This window comes from Xiphias gladius, chromosome 10 (assembly GCF_016859285.1).
Source record: "Xiphias gladius isolate SHS-SW01 ecotype Sanya breed wild chromosome 10, ASM1685928v1, whole genome shotgun sequence".
Taxonomy (NCBI): Eukaryota; Metazoa; Chordata; class Actinopteri; order Istiophoriformes; family Xiphiidae; genus Xiphias; species Xiphias gladius.
In genome coordinates, this window is record NC_053409.1 from 10,918,372 (window position 1) to 10,940,266 (window position 21,895).

General features: G+C 42.8%; 1 protein-coding gene across 2 annotated transcripts in view; it reads right to left on the minus strand.

Annotated features, from left to right (window-relative positions):
* Nucleotides 1-4,323: 4,323 nt before the first annotated feature.
* akt1 (v-akt murine thymoma viral oncogene homolog 1) overlaps nucleotides 4,324-21,895 on the minus strand; it is a 32,320-nt gene continuing 14,748 nt past the window's right edge. For both annotated transcript variants that reach the window (XM_040137147.1, XM_040137148.1), the window contains exons 3-14: nucleotides 17,308-17,436; nucleotides 15,641-15,752; nucleotides 15,188-15,314; nucleotides 14,484-14,615; nucleotides 14,273-14,338; nucleotides 13,671-13,739; nucleotides 13,397-13,522; nucleotides 11,691-11,819; nucleotides 8,257-8,471; nucleotides 8,072-8,159; nucleotides 7,732-7,834; nucleotides 4,324-6,282 (exon numbers count right to left, since the gene is read on the minus strand). In XM_040137147.1, coding sequence (XP_039993081.1) covers nucleotides 6,203-6,282; nucleotides 7,732-7,834; nucleotides 8,072-8,159; nucleotides 8,257-8,471; nucleotides 11,691-11,819; nucleotides 13,397-13,522; nucleotides 13,671-13,739; nucleotides 14,273-14,338; nucleotides 14,484-14,615; nucleotides 15,188-15,314; nucleotides 15,641-15,752; nucleotides 17,308-17,436 — 1,376 coding nt within the window. In that variant the 3' untranslated portion in view covers nucleotides 4,324-6,202. The remainder of the gene's footprint in view (nucleotides 6,283-7,731; nucleotides 7,835-8,071; nucleotides 8,160-8,256; nucleotides 8,472-11,690; nucleotides 11,820-13,396; nucleotides 13,523-13,670; nucleotides 13,740-14,272; nucleotides 14,339-14,483; nucleotides 14,616-15,187; nucleotides 15,315-15,640; nucleotides 15,753-17,307; nucleotides 17,437-21,895) is intronic.

The following is a 21,895-nucleotide window of genomic DNA, read 5'->3' on the forward strand; positions in this document are numbered from 1 at the left end:
TCCGCTCCACAACGCCTCCCCTCCAGACACGGTGACGTAACTTGACAAGTCCAGTCAAACGCATTACGAGTGAGTGGTGGTGGTGGGGGGGGCAAGAGCTCTCACTCCGTCTGTTTTCCGGGTGCACGCCTTGCATTCGCCTAGTTAAAACGTCAATATTTCGCATATATAATATAACTATTATTTGGTATGGGTGTTTTTTTTTTTTTAATATTTTGTTTAGCGTATTTAAAACTGAAAAAGTAATATTTTTGTATGCAAAGAATCGTTGTTAAGTGAATACACACTGAAAGTAAAATGGTCGGGTAGCGTGTGTGTAAGTTCTCTGTCTGCTGTCAGTGGTGGAATTAGCATTTATATCCTTGATCTTTACTTAGAAGCAGTACCCAAGGCTGAATTACTAACCAGGCCAACCGTCGACTGCCCAGGGGGCCCCAGAGCCTTGAGGCCCCAAAAGCGCAGGATTCACTTCAGCTTTTGGGTGTGTTTTTGGTCATCTAATTAGCTGCACATTTCTTCATGACTTTGAGCACCAAAGTACCATATCCACGGTATTAGCAAATTTTGTGGCCCTGTCTCGTAGAGAGGCCCTGTGCTTACATGACACACGTTTCAAAACGGTGGTGTGGTGTTTGGCCAAATGACCACAATCAGGGTCCAACATCAAATTTTTGCCCAGGGGCCCCCTAACAGGTTAATCTGGACATGGCGATACCACACTCTAAAAATACTCTGTTTCAAGTAAAAGTACTGTATTGACAATACTTTTTTTTTAATTTTTTTAACTCAAATAAAAAAAAGAAGCAAAATGAAAAAATTATCAACAAAATGTACCTAAAGTTTCAAATGTGAAAGTACTCACTATGCTAAATGTCCCTTTTCAGAGTGTTATATTATAACTCTTTATTACGGATGCATTAACATGTAAGCAAAGAAACTGGTTGAGGTGGAGATAAATTGTAACCGCTTTATATACTGTTGGGTAGTTATAACAATTTTGTTTTTAAAGGAAAGTTTGATCTGTAAAGTAAATAGTAACTATATCTGTTTGGTAAATGTAGTGGAGTAAAGGTACAATGTGCCCGTCAGAAAAATATTGCGCTTAAAGTACGAAGCAGCAAACTGTAAAATGTAATTACTGGAGCAGAACACGAGTACATCCAAACTGCGCTGCAACGCAGGACGTGATCGGTTGTCAGTGTAGTTACTCAGCACCATATTCTCCCAGACAGCCAGCCCTCAATCTACATCTTATTTTATCCAGTGTCAAAAGATAATCCGGGTGGACTCCGGCCCTAACGCCTTAATGCTACAAGGCAAATAAAAACGCCTTAAATGGCAGGTGCTGCAGAGAAATTCCTTAAGGATGGTGCTTCACGTGTGACAGCACGCTCACCAGGGAGACAGGAGCTACGCTGCGGGCAGGATGTAAGCGGGAGGCTGTCGTGGCCGGGCTCCGGTAGGAACCGAGGCCATTTCCAGATCCAGATCGCTCATTCATTCAGTCATTCGTGCGCAGAGCGCATGCGTACGGGTTAGAGCCTGTCTTTGCAGACTTGGCTGGAGTTTTAACCGTCTGATGACTCGCCGCCTTGATAGACGATCTTCGTCTCTAATCGCGTCCCGACTGAACTTTGTTTTTTTTTTTCTTTAACGTAACCGAAGGACTAAACGACCTTGTTTTAAGTGTGGATGCTTTTTTCTGTGGCAGTCAGCTAAAAAATAGTAGTCGCGACCGCTGCGTCAGGGCATGTGGCGGGTCCGAGATTCAGATCACGCTGACTTACTGCTGTCGACACCAGTGGTTTCATTCCACTCAAATATCACACCCCGATTTAAATTCGACTTGCCGATCGAGTCCTCCGCTCTCACGTACAATCAAACAAAACCCTCTGCTCACGATCTGTGGAGATGGCGTATTGATCCGACGGCAACACTTCTCGCACGAGACCAGTACCCGCTAGATGGCGCTCTAGTTCAAATTTACCCTATTGGTTACACTTAAAAAGTAACGGCCATTTCAATTAAGCCACAGTGTCTGTTCATTTAGCTATAAATCTTCACCCTTCATTCGTCCCACTCAACGCGCACTACTGTTTTGCGCTCAGTCCATTGGAAATAAACAGATCAATAAATGGGGAGGGAGGGGGGTTGATTTCCTGCAGCCAGTCTCCATGTGAGGCGAAGCATTTTGTACAATGTGCTAAAAATCATCTTTGCACATATTACATGCATTTTATGTTGCCTTCCGGCCATACAAGCATGTGAATAGTGAATTTAGAACAATGTTGCTCAAAAAAAAAAAGGAGTACACTTTATTTTACAGGTAAAAAGGTCCTTAAACTACGTTTCGGTGGGTCGCCCTCTCCTACAAGCCCTGCTCTGTAGGTGGGATCTAATGTTATGAAGCACTCGGAGTCGACAGGCTGAACCTGTTTCCAAGTGCTTTGACCTCCGTCACACGAAAACTCCCCACCCCCGTGGGAGGAAACCTGCTCGTTCACCAAGTCATGACGCCACTTTCTTCCCCCAGGCCCCACGAACCGGCAAAGTACTGGAAACTGTTGAAAAAGACTCGTACTTTTAAAGGCAGCACCTGCTCGAGCACCTGTGTTGTTTTGAAGTTGGGAGGGGAGATGAAGAAATGCAGGACGCTGCGACTTTTTGTGACCAAGGTTCATGTTTTATCCCGTCCTCTCTGCTTCGGTTGCTGTTAATGGCTCCCCTACTTTATGATGCGTTTTGTCACATTTGCATGCTTCTTTTTTCCTTTGCAGTTGCAGCGAGGCAGCGCAGTCGGTAAGGAGAACGCAAGTCCAAGCGCTGCGTCAGGCAGCATCCATCCCAGCACAACACTTTGAGCCCTGGGCCCCCTGCTCAGTTTAACTCGGGCTCTTTACATCTGTGACTGTAGAGGACAAAAATAAAGATTTCTGTATAGTAGTAAGCAAGTAACAACGTTATAATGTGACCTTTGTTTAGTAAAAATATACTAGCTAACAAGAGTATCACATAGCACTGAGAGAAGGAAAATAGAGGGGTACAAGCTACTTGTTTTGAGTTGCAGCCATTTCTACATAAGTCATATTTCATGTGCCTAAAAGTCCAAAAATCCTCTTATTGGTCATCACTCTGCAAATCCTCCTTTGCTTTGTAATTTCTATAGATTCGAAAAGCAAACTGAATTTTGGGGACAAGAGCAAACATGGTTAATAATGCCTAAGTTTCCATACACTAAGTGTATATGTAAATAACTATATGTTGAAATAAGGAAATATTTTTGCATCTATTACAAAGAAGAGACACGCTCTGGCTTGCAGACTGCGTGTGAGTGACACTGTCTCCCCACAGCACAGCGCTGCATCGCCCACGGGAGACCAGTGGCAGAGCAGCAGCCCCAGCTCTGCGGTGTGTTTTGGCCACTGCAGCTGGAGTCAGGTGAGGGATGGTTGTCAGGTGAGCGCCACACTGGGCCAAGCCTCATGTCTCGCTGTGTGGCGCTGTGCATTGCGGGCTCGCCCAACGACAGACTGTGAGCCCTGGCTGTCAACATCTGCTCCAGAGACTGTACCATCTGCCCGAGGGCCCGGGGGAAGCAGCTCTTCCCGTCTCAGACCAGCTGCGGAGCCCCAGACGTGGACCTGAGCAGTCCTGGAGAGGCGGAGAACATGGCCAAGACACAGTCAGAGCCGCTTAGCGCTGAAACACGTCTCACATTTTTATTGTGTTTTGTCTGTAGGGTGTGATCACAGTGAGGTTTAGGTTTAAGGTTTAGGTTTTTTAAGTTTAAAATTCGTGCACCTATTGACTCATGTTTTACTGTTTAGTCGCAGAGAGTTATGGTACAGTCTACAGATGTAGCTATTGCAACTTACAAGAACTCAAAAGTCTCAAATATCCAGGATTTTGCATGCTTTAATTCAGTTACAATTACCAGTAAGGACCATAGCAATTAAATAGATGTGGCAGGTTTTCGTGAATCTGAACCTACCTTGCATTAAAAGTGCACCTCCAAGATATCAAGGAGAAAAAAAAAGGAAAGAAAGAAGAGGGAGAACATGAGGTGCAAATAGAAAGACTAGGAAGAACATTTGTATAAAAAAACAATACATGACTGCACTAGAAAAGGATGGAAAAAGATATCTTCATGAAAACTCCACCCAACATTGCAACTCCAGACAGTATTCGATATCTTACACTGCTGATTATTTAGCCAAATACAATAAAAGCATATTATAGTTCTAGGCTCCTCACAACACATCAAAGTTTACATTCCTGCTATCTTCAAGGGAAGGACTTCACAATAAAAGATGAGTCTAAACAGTTTGTTAAGACCTTTTATTTCATCAATTTGAAAGAGACAAGTAAAAACAGTGTACAAAGTTTATATTATTTGTTTACTAAAGCTGGTGTCCTCAGTCTCAGGAATATGGGAGGGCAGGTACAAAAAAAGTTGAAATAAAAAGTATAAAATGAATTTCCCTATTTTCAGAAGGTGACAGCAAAGGGTGAGTGTGCATAGGAATAAGTAACAATCAGATTGAAAAACTGAACAAAAGGTCTGCAAACGACTGAAGTGAAAACAAAAATCGTAAAAACCATTACATTCAATAACGTGATGCACTTTTGAAAAATGATTATCTGTTATCTTAAAAATACTGAAGCACTTTTGGAAACCTCCTAGTACACCTTGAAAAAAAAAAAGTCTCAGTTCCCATGAGTCTCGGTTTAGCCTCAGCCATCTGTAAAAGGGGAGAAATCATTCAAACAAGCAGGTCTCGTTTTATTTGTATCCATATTTGAAATTACATTATAAAAGAAGCTAATTTAGTCTTTACCAACCGTAAGGTACAAATAAGAGTCCAAATACAATCATTTTGGGGCAGCAAAGTGCATATCATTGGCACAGTAAAACTCATTTTAGTCAACGCTGGTCTTATATAAATAACTCAGAAACTCGTGAAGGGATAGTAGTTCCCTGAAGAGGCAAATCAAAGATGATTCTTTGTGTGTTTTCCCCTGAAGCCCAGTTTGTTTGCAAAGTATTCCTAAAGAAGTGTATTATGTTAAAGTGACCTCATTGAGGCTGCAGTGAATGCACTGGGTGGAAAACACCCAATACCGTACTGTACATGGAGGAAAAACCCAGAGGAGAGGAGAGTTTCTGACCGGTCTGCGCCGCCTGACCCTGATCAGAGGGAAACCAGAGGTGTCTGCAGCAGAACATGGAGATATAAAGGCATCGGGAACTATAAGCACTTACTTCAGGGGGGCTGGAGGAGCTATTTATTATCCCGAACAGAAAACTGGGGGTCTCTCAGTGACTCTGATGTGCAAACAGTTACAACAGGAATCCACTGCAGGCCAGCTTTTACCTTAATGATTAATCCCTCTGCATTCTTTGCACGTCTGCCATTCCTCACGTCAGACTGTATTGCACAATTGATCTATCAGACCCATCATAGTTAGGCGTGATAATACAACAGACCGACTGGTGGAAGTTTTGCATCAGGGTAGTAGATAAATGATAAAAATCCTCTCCAGAAGATGGTAAGGGAGAATCAGCCATGTGTTACAACATGTAAGTATGCAGAAAGATTGACTTTATTTGATACGGTACATTCACTTTTGAAGCCAAAAATGTCTTGGTCTGAATGGTTTTTGAATTGTTCAAAGTCTTATAGAGGAAAACATGGTTTTATCACCCACTCAACAACACACACACTCTCTGCCCACGTGATGTTTTTGGTCCACAGTATGCCTATTTCTATTCGCAATGGTTGGTTCATATATAATTGTGTATGTTCAATACAAAATGGCCCTTTTCAAAATTCATAGCAGTGGCCGAATTTGTGCATAACATAACTACATTTCCCCATTCATTATGGTGTATGGATGCCTGCTCAGTATACAACATAACAACCAGGAAATGCAGGGTAGTGTTAACGCTCTCTCTGTGGTCAGTCTTCAAAGGCCACACAGAGCAACCACAGTTATCTTTGTTTTGTTTTGTATTTCCTCCTTCCTGTAAAAAAAAAAAAAAAAAAAAAAAAATCACAACTTTCAGATTGTAAATGTTACATCCAACGACGGCATCTGCAGACAATGCTGGGAGGATGGGGCTGTGGCCCCGGTCTTTTTGAGAGAGCAGTTGGGTGGGGTGAGGGGAGATGGTGGGACCAGAGGAATGTTTGAGAGTCGTTTATGCTGTCCCACTGGCAGAGTAGGAGAACTGGGGGAAGTGGGGTCTCCGCTCACTGTCGAAGGACTCCATACTGTCATCTGGGGACAGAAGACAAAAAAAAAAAACAGTTCATTTTTGTAGAACTTAGGGGTGGGTTGACATGACGATATGTACCATGATGCAATATAAATGTGTCTACTCTTCTGAACCAATAATACCTTGGTATCGCTCTCTCTAACATCTCTGGGTGTATTAGACCATTTTGAGCAATGCCACACATCAATGTTTTTCAGCAGAAATTTTTTTTTTTTTTTTTTTCAGGATGAAGAGTGTTGATTTGTCAGCTAGTTAATTTACTACAAAAACATTGTGACATTCTTTCCCAGTTATTTTCAGAAAATTCCAGTATAAATTGATATATACTGGGATACTGGATATAAAATTACATACAATGTGACAGAAGATTTTAACTATATCGCCTACTCCTCTTAAAAGTACATATTACTTAAATTATTCCTAGAGCCAGGAGATAAAATGCTCTGTGGTGATATGAGACTAAATATTGTCTTAGATGTTTGTTATAATATTGAGTAGCCTTGTCCTGGTTTTACCAGCTGTACTACAGTAACAGCAAGTGATAGTTTTTTTTTTGTGGTTTGTTTTGTTAGACCGTCTTTGCTGAGTGAAACAAACAGTGAGTGCTTCATCTGCCTGGCCATGACATCCACATCGCTCATCATCATTTCTAAAAAACTTTTTCTAAACCTTTCTTTAGAAAGCACCAAATTTTTCACCTCAGCATTTGAAAAATATTCATCCAAGAATATAATCTTATTTGATTTTATCAATTTTACCCAGTCCCACTATTCCAGTATATGGTCAGTCTTTTTACTATCTTAGTGTTTTTTTTATACTGTGTAATCTCTGTAATCACACCAGCTGTCATTCACATGCATTTGATTGCATTTGTGGGGCAATGATTTCATGGCGCTGGCTCTCCAGAAGAGGGCAGACTGCTCTCAAGGGAGCTACGAGTGCCAGCTTTCTTTACTCACATTTATGAAACTTCTGCACAGAGGGAAACCAAAAGTTTCTGATCAAATGAATTTGTACTGTTTCTCTCATGAACCTGACACCTATTTTCATATAATATTGAAATTAATGGAAACAGGGACATTATATGAAAATCCTAAAATGACCACAAACTAATTCATTGGCAATGAGTTAGTAAACATTTTTTCAGGGATTAGTAATTGAGTAACCCTTGGAAAAAATAAAGTCTGCCTTCATCTTGAGTGAGCTGAAGTGTAATTTATAATTTTTAATAAAGTCTCACAGGAGGTGGTGGCAAATTTATCATACAAGTTAGGTGGCAATTCATCTTCACAGTCCACTGCCCTCATCAGCCTAGTGTCATATTCAAAGACACTGCTGTGAAGCACCATATCATCATATAGTGTTACGGTTTGACATTTTTTTTTATATACCATGCAAGAAGGGCTATATTACTTGTACTGTATGTACGAGTGTGTCTGGTTTGGTGTTACCTTGTCCGGGAGGGGTAATAGTGATGGTCTGCCCTGTGAACTCCTCGTCAAAATATCGTGTGTCTGTCTCCGAGGTAACTTGGGGCTTAAACGGTGGGACCAGCTGTTGGAGAGGAGAGGAGACACAAACATATCAGCACATCAGTGCTGTCACTCAGTTTGGTAACAGTTGCCGGTCTGATGACAATCTGTATCGTTTTTGGATGGTGATGCTTCGAGCAACGTAACTTTATTGATCTCTTGAGGGATGACGGCTATCTGAATTGAGTGTCCTTTCAGTGACAACAATCACAAGAGAAGGAATGAGAAACATAGCCACATGAAAATTTTAAAAACAGACCTTCTTCTCATAAACATCCTGCCATTCAATTCCTGCAAAGAACTTGTGCTGCATGATTTCCTTGGCATCGTCAGGCCCTCCACCTAACCTGGAATATGAGTACAAAAGGAGAAATCATTTAAATCATTACACTGACTCTCGGGTTGTGGTTTGCTACAGTGGAGCATGCAGCAAAGGTTCCTCACCTCTGCATTGGGTCTTTCTTGAGAAGGCCAGAGAGCAGCGAGCGTGCTTCGGGACCAAGTGTGCGAGGGAAGCGGATGTCTTCCATGAGGATGAGCTCAAACAGCTTCTCATGGTCCTGGTTGTAGAACGGCAGTCTGCCGCACATCATCTCGTACATCACCACTCCAAGACCCCACCAATCCACAGCACGGCCATAGTCGTTGTCTTCTAGCACCTAGGGGATTTTGGGGGGGGGGGGGGATTATTCAAGGCATTAGTTGGGTTGCTCTTGAGCTATTCTAACTTCTTGGTGGGGGGTACAGAATGTAGGTGTTCTATTCTTCATACCACACTGTTGTCTTGACCAATAAATAAATAAATAAATAAATAAATAATCTGAATACCATTTGATGGCATATTCATACAACAAACTGAAGAAAAGGCTCAATGCTTACAGTTTGGTAGTTACACTATATGGTTCAACCAGTAAGGTTGTGTTTGGATATCAGAAGGTTGTGACAACAGCAGCTCTTTAGGCTGAATACACAAACCATAAAGCAGCTGGGTTGCCCCCCCATCGCCCCACCCCCCAACAAAAATCACCTGCTCTCCCCCTGGGTCTGGGCTTTTGAGACAGGCACAGCCAGCACTGACTCACATCTCACATTAGGAGCAAGGATAGAGTTTCCCCTGGAGCCCTGCATATTTAATCACCACAGGCCCTTCCACACATACACAAACACACACAGATCAACAAGCAACAGAGGTGTGGGTCACTTAAATAAGCAAATATGTGGCAACAAACACAGACTAGGGTCTTACAAACAAACCCGCTCAATGAACAAAACCAGACTCACAGAGGGAGAAATATTTAGTCTTATTATTTCCATAGGATGACTTTTCTAGGCGGGTCTTAATGAGAAAAACTTATCCAGTGTTGTGCTTACTGAACAACGCAACCTGTTGCATGAATAATGTGCTGCTGAGCGGAGTTGTTCCAAGGTCTCTGGGGACATGTACTGGATTCTGCCTCGCCAGGCGGATGTTGAAGGTGAAATCAAGACAAGGAGAACAGTCTGTTCTCTCAAACCTCCAGCAGCGTGATGCTAGGCAATTGAGACCTAAGAATAGAAGCTTAGGTAAAAAGACATGGGCGGATTGATAGAATTAGATATGGACACAACAGTGCACAGGGTGAGAGAGAGGGTCCTGGAAAACAGATGGACGGATGTGTCCGTAAAAGGTACAAAAGTACCATGTGTGTGAGTGCACGCGCACGCAGCAGCGCATGTGTCTGTGGGCACTCGGCCTGGTGCTGCGGTGAGTGGCGAGCATCAAGGAAGAGGACTGGGAGGGCAGGGGGAGTAACGTGAAGCCGGTGTGGGGCTAGGATTACTGGGCCGTCTCTATTTCCAGCGCTGCTGTCGTGTGATTCACACCGTGCGACAGCTGGGCCCGCAGCTGCCCCATATATGTAGAAGAGCGCCACAGCTGTGAAGCTGCCAGGAGCACAGGAGCCAAGCTCATCCCTCATATACGTAACCAGGACTGCTTGCCTGCTTGGGCCCCAGCCCCAGACTAATACTGTTACACTGCCCCAAAGGAGCACAGATAGGGGGAGGAGAGAGAGGATAAAAACACTTGCTGCTGCTCTGGAGCCTTACTCTGTATACTACACTTTTTTTGCTAACAACGTTCTGCACTGACAGCCATTAATCATCCAAGCTTTTGAATCCGGATCAGTTTCAGTGGCTAGATTAAACCCGTCTGCATTTTCTTTGTACATATTCCCTAAAAGCCAATTCCCTCCATACTACAATAATGATTTTCTTCTTGTACTACTTATTAAAAGTGACAAAGTGAATCTGTCTCACTCCTTACTCCAGAGACAAACTGGTCCGACTTTTGCAGATTTGCCCCCCCCCCCCGCTCTGGGTGGAATATTCCCAGACGTTACAGCATTCCTGTGCAGCACACACAACAAGGTCATTGTTTACTGCAGAACAACCTGTAACACTGCCTGGCCCGCACTCCATAGAGAAGCTCGCCAGCGACCCTGTTGCCATGGTAACGCCCCCTGATGTCTCTCTGCTGCCGAGGCTGGAGGTGTCACAGACTGTGCTTCTCTGTGGAGGAGCGAACAGGGCTCGGAAGAGCTCAGGATGAACAGGTGGAGCAGCTTAAAAAAAAGCTTAACAGAAGTATAGAAAATAAACACCTTTTTTATGTTTGTCCAGGTGTGAGAAGGTAAATATTAAGATGCTAGGCCAGTCCAGGCCTTTGCCTTGATGGCCTGGTGCTGATGGCTGACTCATGAAAAGTACAGGTATGTGTTCCCATGAGCCATGAAACACTGTGGCATAGCGTGCTCCCACCGGCTTTGGCTCTGCCCAGGTCAGGTGAGGCATCCCAGGTAGCAATGGGAGCTATGGCTCTCTTAATGCCACACAACAGCTGTAACCAATGTGATCCTTTTTTTTTTTTTTCCTTCGTTTTTTTTTTTTTTTTCCCAGGGACGGAAGCTCACGTTTCCTGAGGCACTACCAGCCAATCACCCCACCTCCTCCCCCAACCAGAAAATTCCAAATGGAGGTTAAAAACAACGGTACGGCAACTGTGTCAACATGGACACCCTTCTCCCGGAAAACATTTTTATGGCAACAGGCAAGGGGGCAGCGCAAACACGAATGTACTTACTCTCTCACACACACACACACACACACACACACACACACACACACACACACACAATGAAATATCAGGTTACACAGCCCACTCCAACACTTGTCATACCTGCACGCAACAGGGAGTAGCCACACCCCTCCTTGTATAGCAAATATGAGAGCAGGCTGCCCTGCCCAGGGCACACGGCACACTCATTAACTCAACTTCAACTGGAGATTAGAAAGGCATTCTGGGACAGCTGCCCTTACTTCCACATGCTTCTCATCCACGGAGAGTCAAAAAACACTTGCTGCATTTTTGTTTGGAATCTACTCATGTGATGCATGATAGGTCTTATATTCATTACTGGGCTCCACATCATTCTTATTCTATATCTACTCCAAAGTAAAAATGATCTCACTGGGTTTTTTGTTTTCTTTTAGTAAGCACCATTATAGCCAACAAAGCTCTGGGTTGTCAATACATACACCTTATCAAAAAACCTGAAAAAAATGAGTGGAGAAGTGTAATGATTCCAAGAAGACACTGGATGGTTTGAGGAGCATGAAATGCTCCTCAAACCATCTATGACCTTCACAGTCTTCATCCCTCCAGTAGAGTTCCAGTGACTCTTAAGCTGCTCTAGTGGCTCAAGGTGCCCAAGACACTTTGGTCGTTGGGTCTTCTTTTAATTTGTCATTGATCTGTACATGCCTAAACAAAACTGATTTCGATGCAAGAAAGGAATACGTCATTATTCAGGTAGAGAAAGAAGCACTTTTGTGGTTACCTCGGGTGCGAGGTACTCTGGTGTCCCACAGAAAGTTTTCATCGTGGCACCATCTTTGATCCCCTCCTTACACAGGCCAAAATCTGTGATCTTTATGTGTCCATCCTTGTCCAGCATGAGGTTTTCCAGCTGAAGAAAACAGGAAGGAAAAGGTTTAGGGGAATTAACAAGAAAATAATTCTGGGAGGTGAAGGGAGTATTAATTGTTAAATGTACAATGATACAGGCTTCAGTGTTGACATTAGTTATGTTTCCAGCAAATATGTGTCAGCAAATTTCAGAAATTTTGGCAAAATAAAATATGAATAATTGCCTATAACCTAATTAATTAAGCCCAATTGGACTGGATGGCATTTCATTGTTGCTTCCCATCTAAGGTGGCATTTGTATTTTCTTTCATTTTTTTATGAGTAAATTTTATCTCCATGCACACAAAGCCCCCCGCGGGAATTAAACCAGCTACACTGTAGGTATGTAAACCCTTAACATGTCCAACCATTTTTCTTTATTATATGGGGTTTCTGGTGGAGTGTAAGCAGGTAACAATGAGTGGAACAGTAATGCAAATGTTTTTTTTCAAAAGTAGAATAAGTATATCCATGAACAATTAGATCTATTAGAAAAGTCCTTCTCTATCAGCCTTTACCCCATCTTTTCTTTTTTTTCCCCCACATGCCAACTTTTCAACGTCTGCCAAGCACAAAAACTTGTTTGCTCTATGTTGGAATGTTTTTGAATTTCTGGCATTTACACCCAGTTTTATAGTCACATAAAAAATGTGCGTAAACACAGGTGGATGGAAACGTACCTAGTGAACAAAAGTACTGGCAAAGTGAGCTAACGGCCTAAAGGATGTGCATCATGCAGTGTCATGACTTGAGGCTGCATGTCCTTTTAATATCAGCTTGACCTCTCTCTCTCTCTCTCTCTCTCTCTCAGTTAAAGTCACCTGGCAGCTGTAGCTCACACGTGGCCAGCAGCACCCGGCCAGAGTCAGCACATCCTCCAATCCTGCTACCCTGGCATTTTCAGGAGAACCCTAGCAAGCTGGGAGCCTGCTTCAGAAACCCGAGGGACAGAGGGAGGAAAGGAGGGAGGGAGGGAGAGAGTGCTGTGCTGACCTGGCTGGTATAGTTTTATCAGCTGGAAGTAGTAGGCCCACAGATGCCACTGCAACACTGATAACCCCCTACAGCTCTCCTAAACCCAAACATAACCTATCAGTCCGCAGCATCCATCTCTGATCTCATCTTTAGGATACTGTAGATTGTTATTGAAAAAGAAGCAGCTGAAACCTTGCAACTTCTCTATTCTAGGATGATGGACATTTTCTCTCTGTTAACTAAAATTATTGCACTGCCAGCCTATAACATGATGTCATTCATGAACAAATATCACCCACTGAGAACACTGTATGCGTGCTATAATGGAAGGCTGTGGCGATCTGTTCAAAGAGGACTGGTGGTTATTTCTGTCTAACTGCAGTAAGCATATGTACTGAGTCTCCCTCCCACTGCAGTGAGGTCTGGAGACTGATCTGGGGGAGGTAGATCAATAAGACCTGGCCAATGCCACTGCTCTAGATGGAGGCAAATCCTATTTGTATCCTGCCAGGGGAGAAATGGAAGGAAGAGTGTGTGTGTGTGTGTGTGGTGGTGGGGGCTGACAGCAAGGATGAGAAAAAGTGAGGACGTTTCCCCTCCTACCTTTAGATCTCGATAGACCACGTTTCTTTCAGCATGAAGGTAGTCCAGCGCTGACACTATCTCTGCACCGTAGAACCGTGCCCGCTCCTCTGAGAATACCCGGTCCCTTGACAGATGGAAGAAAAGCTGAAGAGAAACAGGGGAAATTGATAATAAGGAAGCAGAGGACAAATGAAGAGAGTTTGTTAGTCCAGCAAAAATACAAACGAAAATTCTGTCACTTGATCCACTGAGACCTACAGGTGCAGATTTAGTAATGGTTAAGATTGTTTACCTCACCACCGTTTGCATACTCCATGACAAAGCATAGGCGGTCATGTGTCTGGAAGGAGTATTTCAGTCCCTGCACACAGAAAAAACAATGCTCAAAGTAGAACTTGGTTCCAGCTAAGTCAAGAAGAAGCTGACATTTGAACAGCTGATCCTAACATGAAACATCACAGTACACATTGTAGTTTTTGCATCTTTAGCTACAGTTCCAACACAACTATCTATCACAGTGTATCCAGTGTGCTGAGGTTTTTTTTTTCTAACAACTTCTGTGTGGCAAACATTGGTCCAATTCACTGCACTGAGCACATCACATTATGTGTTGCCTCCACCCACCACTTAGACCTAACATTTTGGAGGAGCTTTTCAATACAACACTCCTCAGACTCACAGAGAAAGGGTTAACAGATAAAAAAAGAACGTCCAGTGTTGCTATAAAAAGGCCCAGCTCAACTGCAGCCTTTGTAAGAACTGCTCTTCACAACATTCCTGGTGAAAATGCCCCTTTTTTCTAAATGGATGCTCCTGGGTTGGATTGAAGAGGCTCCTGAGGATTTCTGTGAGTTAAAATTAAGTTTGGTTTAGGTATATGGATGGGCTTCTTACTGTCAAGAACGGATGCTTTGAATTCTGGAGGACTCTGTTCTCTGTGAGTGTGTGCGCCACTTCATCCTGGAAAAAAAAAAAAAAAAAAGGAGGACATGAAGAGTGTTTGTACAACTCACACAGTGGCTAACCATTTAGCTATGAGCCCCCCCCCCAAATCCCTTCCAGGGTGTGTTTTCTCCCCTTTACATGCTCACTGGCATCCACTCACTTTTGCTACGATCACCTCCTTCTTTAGGATCTTCATGGCATAGTAGCGTCCTGTGGCCTTCTCCTTTACCAGGATAACTTTGCCAAAAGTGCCTTTTCCCAGGAGTTTGAGGTATTCAAAGTCGTGCATAGTCTGCAAGGCCAGAGGAAAGAAAGTGGCGTCTGATTACAAACAGAAGCATTAACAAACTCATGCTCTAACTAGCCAGGACACACAATCTCACTGACAACAACACAGAAGCATTTAAGGCCCTATTTCACCCACTGTGCAATTTCCACTCCTCTAATGGTTTGGCCTATATGTGGCTGTGTCTCAGTTAACCTCTGACCCCAGGGCTGAGGAGAATGTTGAAAATGGTTGTGTGAGGGACATCCAATCCAGTGGCCTTGGATCCTTTATGTCATGACACATGTGAGGGTTGTGAAACCTGGTGGACATGCTATCTGGTGCTAAGCCACCCCAGGCCGATGTTGGGAAAGTAGAAAGTAGTTGGGGAGAGGAGATGGAAGGTGGGCTGAAGTGGTGTAAGTACAAGTAAGGAAGGGTAGGGTGGAGGAGAAGAGTAATGGTAACCTTGGAAGACAAGGATATACTCATGTAGAGGAGGAAGTGGGTTGAGTTTAAGATTCATGGTAATGAACACTGAGATTTGTCAATGTGGGGACAGCAGAGAGGATACACAGCAAAGTATGAATGGTCCATACCACTTTTTGTCTGGGTTTGGTAAGGTAGACCTCCATGTCCATGGGGTCCGGAGAGGAGTCCATCATCTCCTCCTCTTGTTTCTGCAGGCCTTCAGCCACTGCCTGGATGGCTTTAGTCCATTCTTCCCTGAGGGAGGTGCAGGCAGCAGAAAGATTACATCAGCCCATTTACCATCATGCAAGCCCAGCAGCCCAATCACGTAATTGTCTTCTTATCAACAGGAAGGCAATTTCAAGTGTGAGTTCTGCCAAAAGCCAGTGGACCATGTGTGAGTGCATAACAATGATTAAATGTGTATGTTTGTGTGTGTGTGTGTGTATCTCCACATGTTAGAAAAACAGAGAAGCTCTTAAACCACTAAAGTGTTTCTAGCAACAGCGGCAAATTATCTGCATGTAAATGATTTGTGTTTTACAGCTCTGGAAGCTGAGATGCGTTTGCTCCTTGCTTGCCTCTCCTCGGGGGTCTCCACGTGGAAGGTACGCTCGATGACAGTGGTCCACTGCAAGCAGCGGATGATAAATGTGTTGGGCTTGGGCCGTTCTGTCTTCATCAGCTGGCACTCTGACCACAGCCAAGGAGGGAGGGCGGAGAAAGAGATGGAGAGAAAGGCCAGTGTGTATGGGAGCAGAGGGGAGAGACAGGCCCACAGTTATAGCCATTTATCTTTATCGCCACCTTAACAGACACTGTCGGCCAATTTGGAAAAAACAGGTGCACTTTGGTGGAGGAAAACAACTCTGATCCTTAACTTGTTATCCCCTTTAAAACATAACATCTGCTAATATGGGTTTTGTCAATGACTCAAAATCTCTGCTATGTTATATAAAAATCAGAATCCCTTAGAAAGAATATGTAAATAAATAAATCCAATTTACATGTTTTTATCTCACTAAAATTTTTATTTTATCTAGATCTAATGTGAAAACTTGTAATGCCCACAAATGACTGAAATCAGACTTTTCACTTATTGACTGAAATTTAAGTTTTTACTTATTCTTATTAAAGAATATTTAAAAAAAAATCATTGCATTCCTCTTCACTCCATTTCCTTTCATCCTCGCACTTTTCTCAGCAAATAATTGCTCTGTAAGCAGTTTGCAAAACAATTATTCACAACAGTCTAATAACGGAATTTATAAAGCAGAGATTTCCATCTGCACCTCCTTCTCATTAACATCTGTTCCCAAATGAAACATGTCAGCAAATATGTCAGAACGTGACATAAAATGGCCTCCGTCTGATAGATGGAGGACAGGGAAAAGGACCACCACTGAGATCCAACATGGCTCCATCAGGGTGAATATGTAGTCCAGCTGCAGCAGCTCTGTCAGCAGGACGCACCATGTGCCCTCTGCGGTGGGGTTGCAGTGGTGACAAAAAGCCAAAGCCAACCGCTGATGGAGACAGAGCCTCAGAGTGGAGCCCAGATAAATACTTGAAATCAGGCGTCTAATAACCATGATAACTCAAGTGTTGAAGAGGAAACATTTTGTTAAACAAACAGTATGCCGTCTAAGTGCTGTGTTCAGTCATCTGCACAGCTTATCACAGCAACTTTCTCTGATGTGAAGATTGAGTGGGCTTGGGCTGCTCTGGGCATTTTGTTGTTGTTATTTTCTTTCACAGTATAAAAACAGAGTTTGGGGAAGACACACAGAGAAGAGGAATGACATTCGATGTATTAAGGTCAGGAGCCAGACATCTTGCATCCACGTTCATTGGCATAGCTTGCTTTGCCTTGGGGTGGTGCTCCTACTTAAAGAAACTCAAACTGATTCTGCTGAGGTGATACTACAGCCAGTTTGCTGATATTTCTATTCATAACCATTTAAAGTGACATACAATGATAAAGGATACTTGGTCATTATATTCCAGACGATTCACCTTCATGCTTTCACCTCATAGGCACTTGGCATGACTGTTTTTTCCTGTTAATAATTACTTTTCAGGGTTGATAAAGAGGCAAGATACATAGAAAATCCAAACAAGTATGTGAATGTATTTGTTACACCAATGCAAGTAAAAAAAAGAAAGCAGCAAACAAAATAAGGGTAAAACAAGCTGCCAAGAAACAGAGGGGAAAAAATGTGGTGTTTTCTCTGAAGCAGATACTCACGTGCTACAGAGAAGTTATTTAAGGGGGTTTCCAGCTGGTCAACATCTTGTGGTCGCTCTTTGTAGCCAATGAATGTACCATCACTCTTCAGGAGAAAATACCTTGGCCTCCAGGTCTTGATATATTCTCCTGATATGAGAAAGAGATTGAAAAGGACTGCTAAATTAGTGGAGACAAACTTAGACAACTTGTGACACAGAGAGTTTCAGGGGGTTTCTGCTCACAAACCAACCTTAATTGAGAAACTTCACAGGCTTTCACATTGTCAAAATGCTGAGCAATGTGCAACTACTTTGTTTACATTGTGGTATCTTGATTAATGATAGAGCAGTGTTGTCCTTTCTTTTGCTGTTTTAATTCCCAGAGGTGCATCCTATTTCCTGCAATCTAATTACTATGCTGTTCACTAGTGCTTCCTAAAATGACCATCATGTCACCGTCTTTCTTTTAGTGTAGGTCAGCTGCAGGACAAATGGTGGTTTTAGTAGGAGTCAGGACCCTTTCCCCCGCCCCGTCTGTCCCCTTTCCAGCAGTCACTTGCAAAGTAGACTCTCAGGGAACATTCAAACTGTCTAAAAAAACCTTCTCCTACCATTTCCTTGAACCACTGAGTTAAAATTTAGGATCAACGTTAATGGATGTTACAGGGGGGAAAAAAAAAAGTACACTTTTTTTCTAAAGTATACTTTAGAAAAAAAACTAACTTACAATTAATATACATATGTATATTTTTAATTTTCAATTTTTTTCCTGATTAAGAGTACTATGCCAATTTAGTATTTGTATTTCGAGAACACTGTTTAACTCAAGCTGGACAGTATTTAAAAAATTTTAAAAAATTCAAAAAAATTGCTGCAGCAGAACCAGAGATATGGGCTTTTTTATTCCACATATTCTACTTCTTTGTCAAAACCTGGTACCTACATTACCCACAATGCAACGCACTCGCAGACAATTCAGTCTGAGATTTGGGTGTGTGTTATGCTAGGAAAAGCTTATGTAGCCTTGAGTTGCTAGCCTCAAGCAGAGCAGAGGAGCAGGCTACAGAGGTCTGGTAAACTCACTTCTGTCTGGCCTCACACCCCCAGATTTTTTTCATTTTCAAACTTGTAGTCGTCAGCTCAAACCAACGCTGACTCAAGTGACACCCCTTGAGGCAATTTATCGGATTTCACGCAGCTCCCTCTGGTGCTACAAAGGCTTTATACAGCTTTTTTCACATATGATGTAGTGCTCCCTCAGACCTGTACAGACGTTGATGAGTAAAATCGGTGAAGTTTTCCTTTAAAATACTGATACTGTAACTGTAAATGTAGTGTATGGTTTTATTAACTACAACCATTTGTTTCTGTCTCTTTCCTGTCAATCCTTTTGTAACACCACCATCATGTTTGCCAAAGCTGCAATTCGATTCCAATAAACCTTTCCACAATTCCCATTTTCTAGACAACACCCATGACCTCAAGCCGTGCATGTCCATCCCATTCACTTAGACACACTAGCATCACATAAATGAATCTCTCATAGGCAGACAAAACTCAATTTATTCCGGTGATGCTTCAGGAAATGTCGCGCCAGATGTTGTGCAGATGGAGGAAAAATAGCTTACATACCATAACAAGGCAGTGGCACACAGTGGAGAGGGACTTGAATATTTATACAGGAAAAGTGTAATTTATTTTTAATCACGGAGCTGCATATTAACCCCATGCAGAGCCGTAGCAAGCTGTCCTTAATTGCCCTATTCCTCTGACAAAGAAGTGTGGCGTGTGTGTGTCTATAGGGGAGAGGTAGGAGATCTGTCAATATGAGCTTCTGTTACCCTCCTTCAAACACTCACTTCTGATTGATGAAACTGATGACAGATCAGTCTGAGACAGTACGGACCAAAAAGCAGCTACTAATGTCTTCTTTGTTAAGTGTATGTTCTTAGAAAATATTTAAAACGGCATGGCAAGATTTTATATTGGCCGAATGTCACTTTTCAAGATTTGTCAGTTCTGACACCTGAAAATTATGAATTCTCTCTTCCCGCTTCTTCTCTACATTTTTTGAGAAAGTGATATGAGCAGCAAACTCTAATAGGACATCCTCCATATGGCTTTCTTAGTCAAGATAAAAGGCGAGAAGGAAAGGAAAAGGACAATTCAGAAAAGCAAAGTCATTCTGGCAAAGTTGACCACATAAAGCAGGATGAAGCCTTGTAAAACAGGCTGTCTGTACATCACGTTCCAGCCTAGCATCAAGCAATTAAACCCAAAGCAAACACCAAAGTGTAAAAACACCTGATTTACTATGACTGGCAAGGTGCTGGCACCAATCACCCCACTAGAGGAAACATCTGCCCCAGAGCACAGTATACTTTGGTCTTCAATCCACAGCAGATGTCCAAAATGTTATTACATTTTTCTTGATGGCACGGGAGGAGGTTTTTCATCTCTTTTTCTGCAGAGTAAGTGTTTTCACACCAAACATAGCTCATTTAGAAAGTAGCTCAATTTTGTGAGCATCAGATTGCCATTCTTGCCGCTTTCCAACAAAGCTGCCTGTACTGGATGTGCTGTCCTAATTGAAATACACACCGGCAGGAATCTGTTTGGTAAATTTCCCTCATGCATGTTTCAATGTAACACAATTATCATGATGAGTCGTTTGTCTGTTTTAAACCACAAGCCTCACCAATCAACTTGCACATCAGTCACCCAGACGTGCACGCTGGTCACCCGAGAATCCACATGCGTAGTGTTATTTATCACAAGCTTTCCAGAGAACCAGACTTCCTTACTTTAGCAAAGTGGTTCTTGCAGATAGTTAGCATAAAATTGAAAGAATCAAAGCACAAACGAGGTTCCATTTAAGAGCATGTGTAGTCGTACAAGTATCAGGTGTTAATTAAACCAAAAGCCTGTTCAACACGAACATAAGTTGCCTAAATCTTTCACAGAGCAGCCAGAAAGTCTCCTGAGCCCTTCACACCGAGCCTTGTTTTCCTCAGCTGGGCCCCAGCTGGTGCCTCGCTTTGTGGTCAGATTTTGGCTGACCCATATCCCCCAGCTATAGTCCATGCCAGCCCACACTGAGGACAGTATGTGCACAATGCAGAGACAGCATAATGAGCCCCCTACCTGACACCATGACACCAGACGAAGGGCTCAATGTAAATGCTTGTCTCGCCGGTGGAGACTGAACTTTCGGTTTAGAAGTTTTGGTTTGGCAGCAGGAATGCAGCAAATCACTTCCAGACTGATTAAAGACCTTATATACATCATAGCAGATCCTGATGTCCAGAAACAGTTTATGTGTATGCATGTATGTGCTCGTGTGTAAATACATTTGTGTGTGTACACAGCCTGGTAGGCACTGAAAGGTAAAAGATTACAAAAACATCTAGTTTAGAAGGCTCTGAGCTTCTCAGGTCTACTGACGCACAGCACCCACCAGAAGTAGCAGGGCTGATCATTTGTGATGCAGCAGGGCATGGAATGACGTGTACTGTATTGGCAGACATTCTCCCACACTGAGGTGGCCTCTGTCAGATGGATGTCAGGGAGATGACAATGCTAGCTCACCATTCACAGTCACTGGACACTGACTCAACTGTCACTCTACTTAAATAATGCAATGTGATATAGAAGGTATGATGATGAGCCTGTATTGTCAATGGGGATAGGTCATATGATTTGAGGCTAACAGGCTCAGGAAGGAATGTGACACACAAGGTTTAAACCTATCCTGATACTCCTGAAACAGCTACTGTGATATTGAAAATGCAAAAAAATTGAAAGAGCACATTTTCCACAGATGGTTGTAAAAAAGGAAAATTGTTCGTGTGTGGCTTTTGTCGTGTTTTTCGACACCAACACACATCTCTGACATTAAAAAGGCTGCCGCAGAGATGTAAAAACAAACATCCTCAACTAGTGCATGCTCTTTCTAGACAGGAGGACACTGCAACTTCCTCATCTGTGACCACAAACCTATGTCACATGACAACAGTGGAAGCAGCTACATCCGGTTGTCTTTGTGTGCGTCTCCACAACTCTGCAGCGCAACACCCCGCAAAAAGTCTGCGCTCGGAGAGTAAACAACAATGATGACCCTTGTCAGCTTCCCATTTACACCAATTTCCCCTTTTCTACTTTTATACTGTTCTACTTTCCACACGGTGGAGTTTCATAATCACTGACAAGATGAGAAAGTGAAACTGACAGCTGTGCTTTCTGTATTCTTTTTTTATTGTTTACTCAAATACAGTTACAGATTAAATGTGGGCAAGGATTTATATTACTATCGTAATTATGCACAAGGTGTGTTACGCGTCTGGAACATAGACGCAAAAATTAAATCCAGACCAAATCTACTCACTAAATATTATTCAAAATTTCTGTCTTTACAGTAGCTTTAAATATTTTATACGACTTGACTTGACCATTGCTTTGCAGAATAGACCCCAAATGCATCCTGTGTACAGTGAGACACACAGTGCGGACTGCTGACAAAGGACAATGGGCTTCATAACAACACAGGAGAGCCTTCTGCTTTTAAGTCAGTTCATCATCACAGTGTTCCAGTCAACTGAACCCTTTTG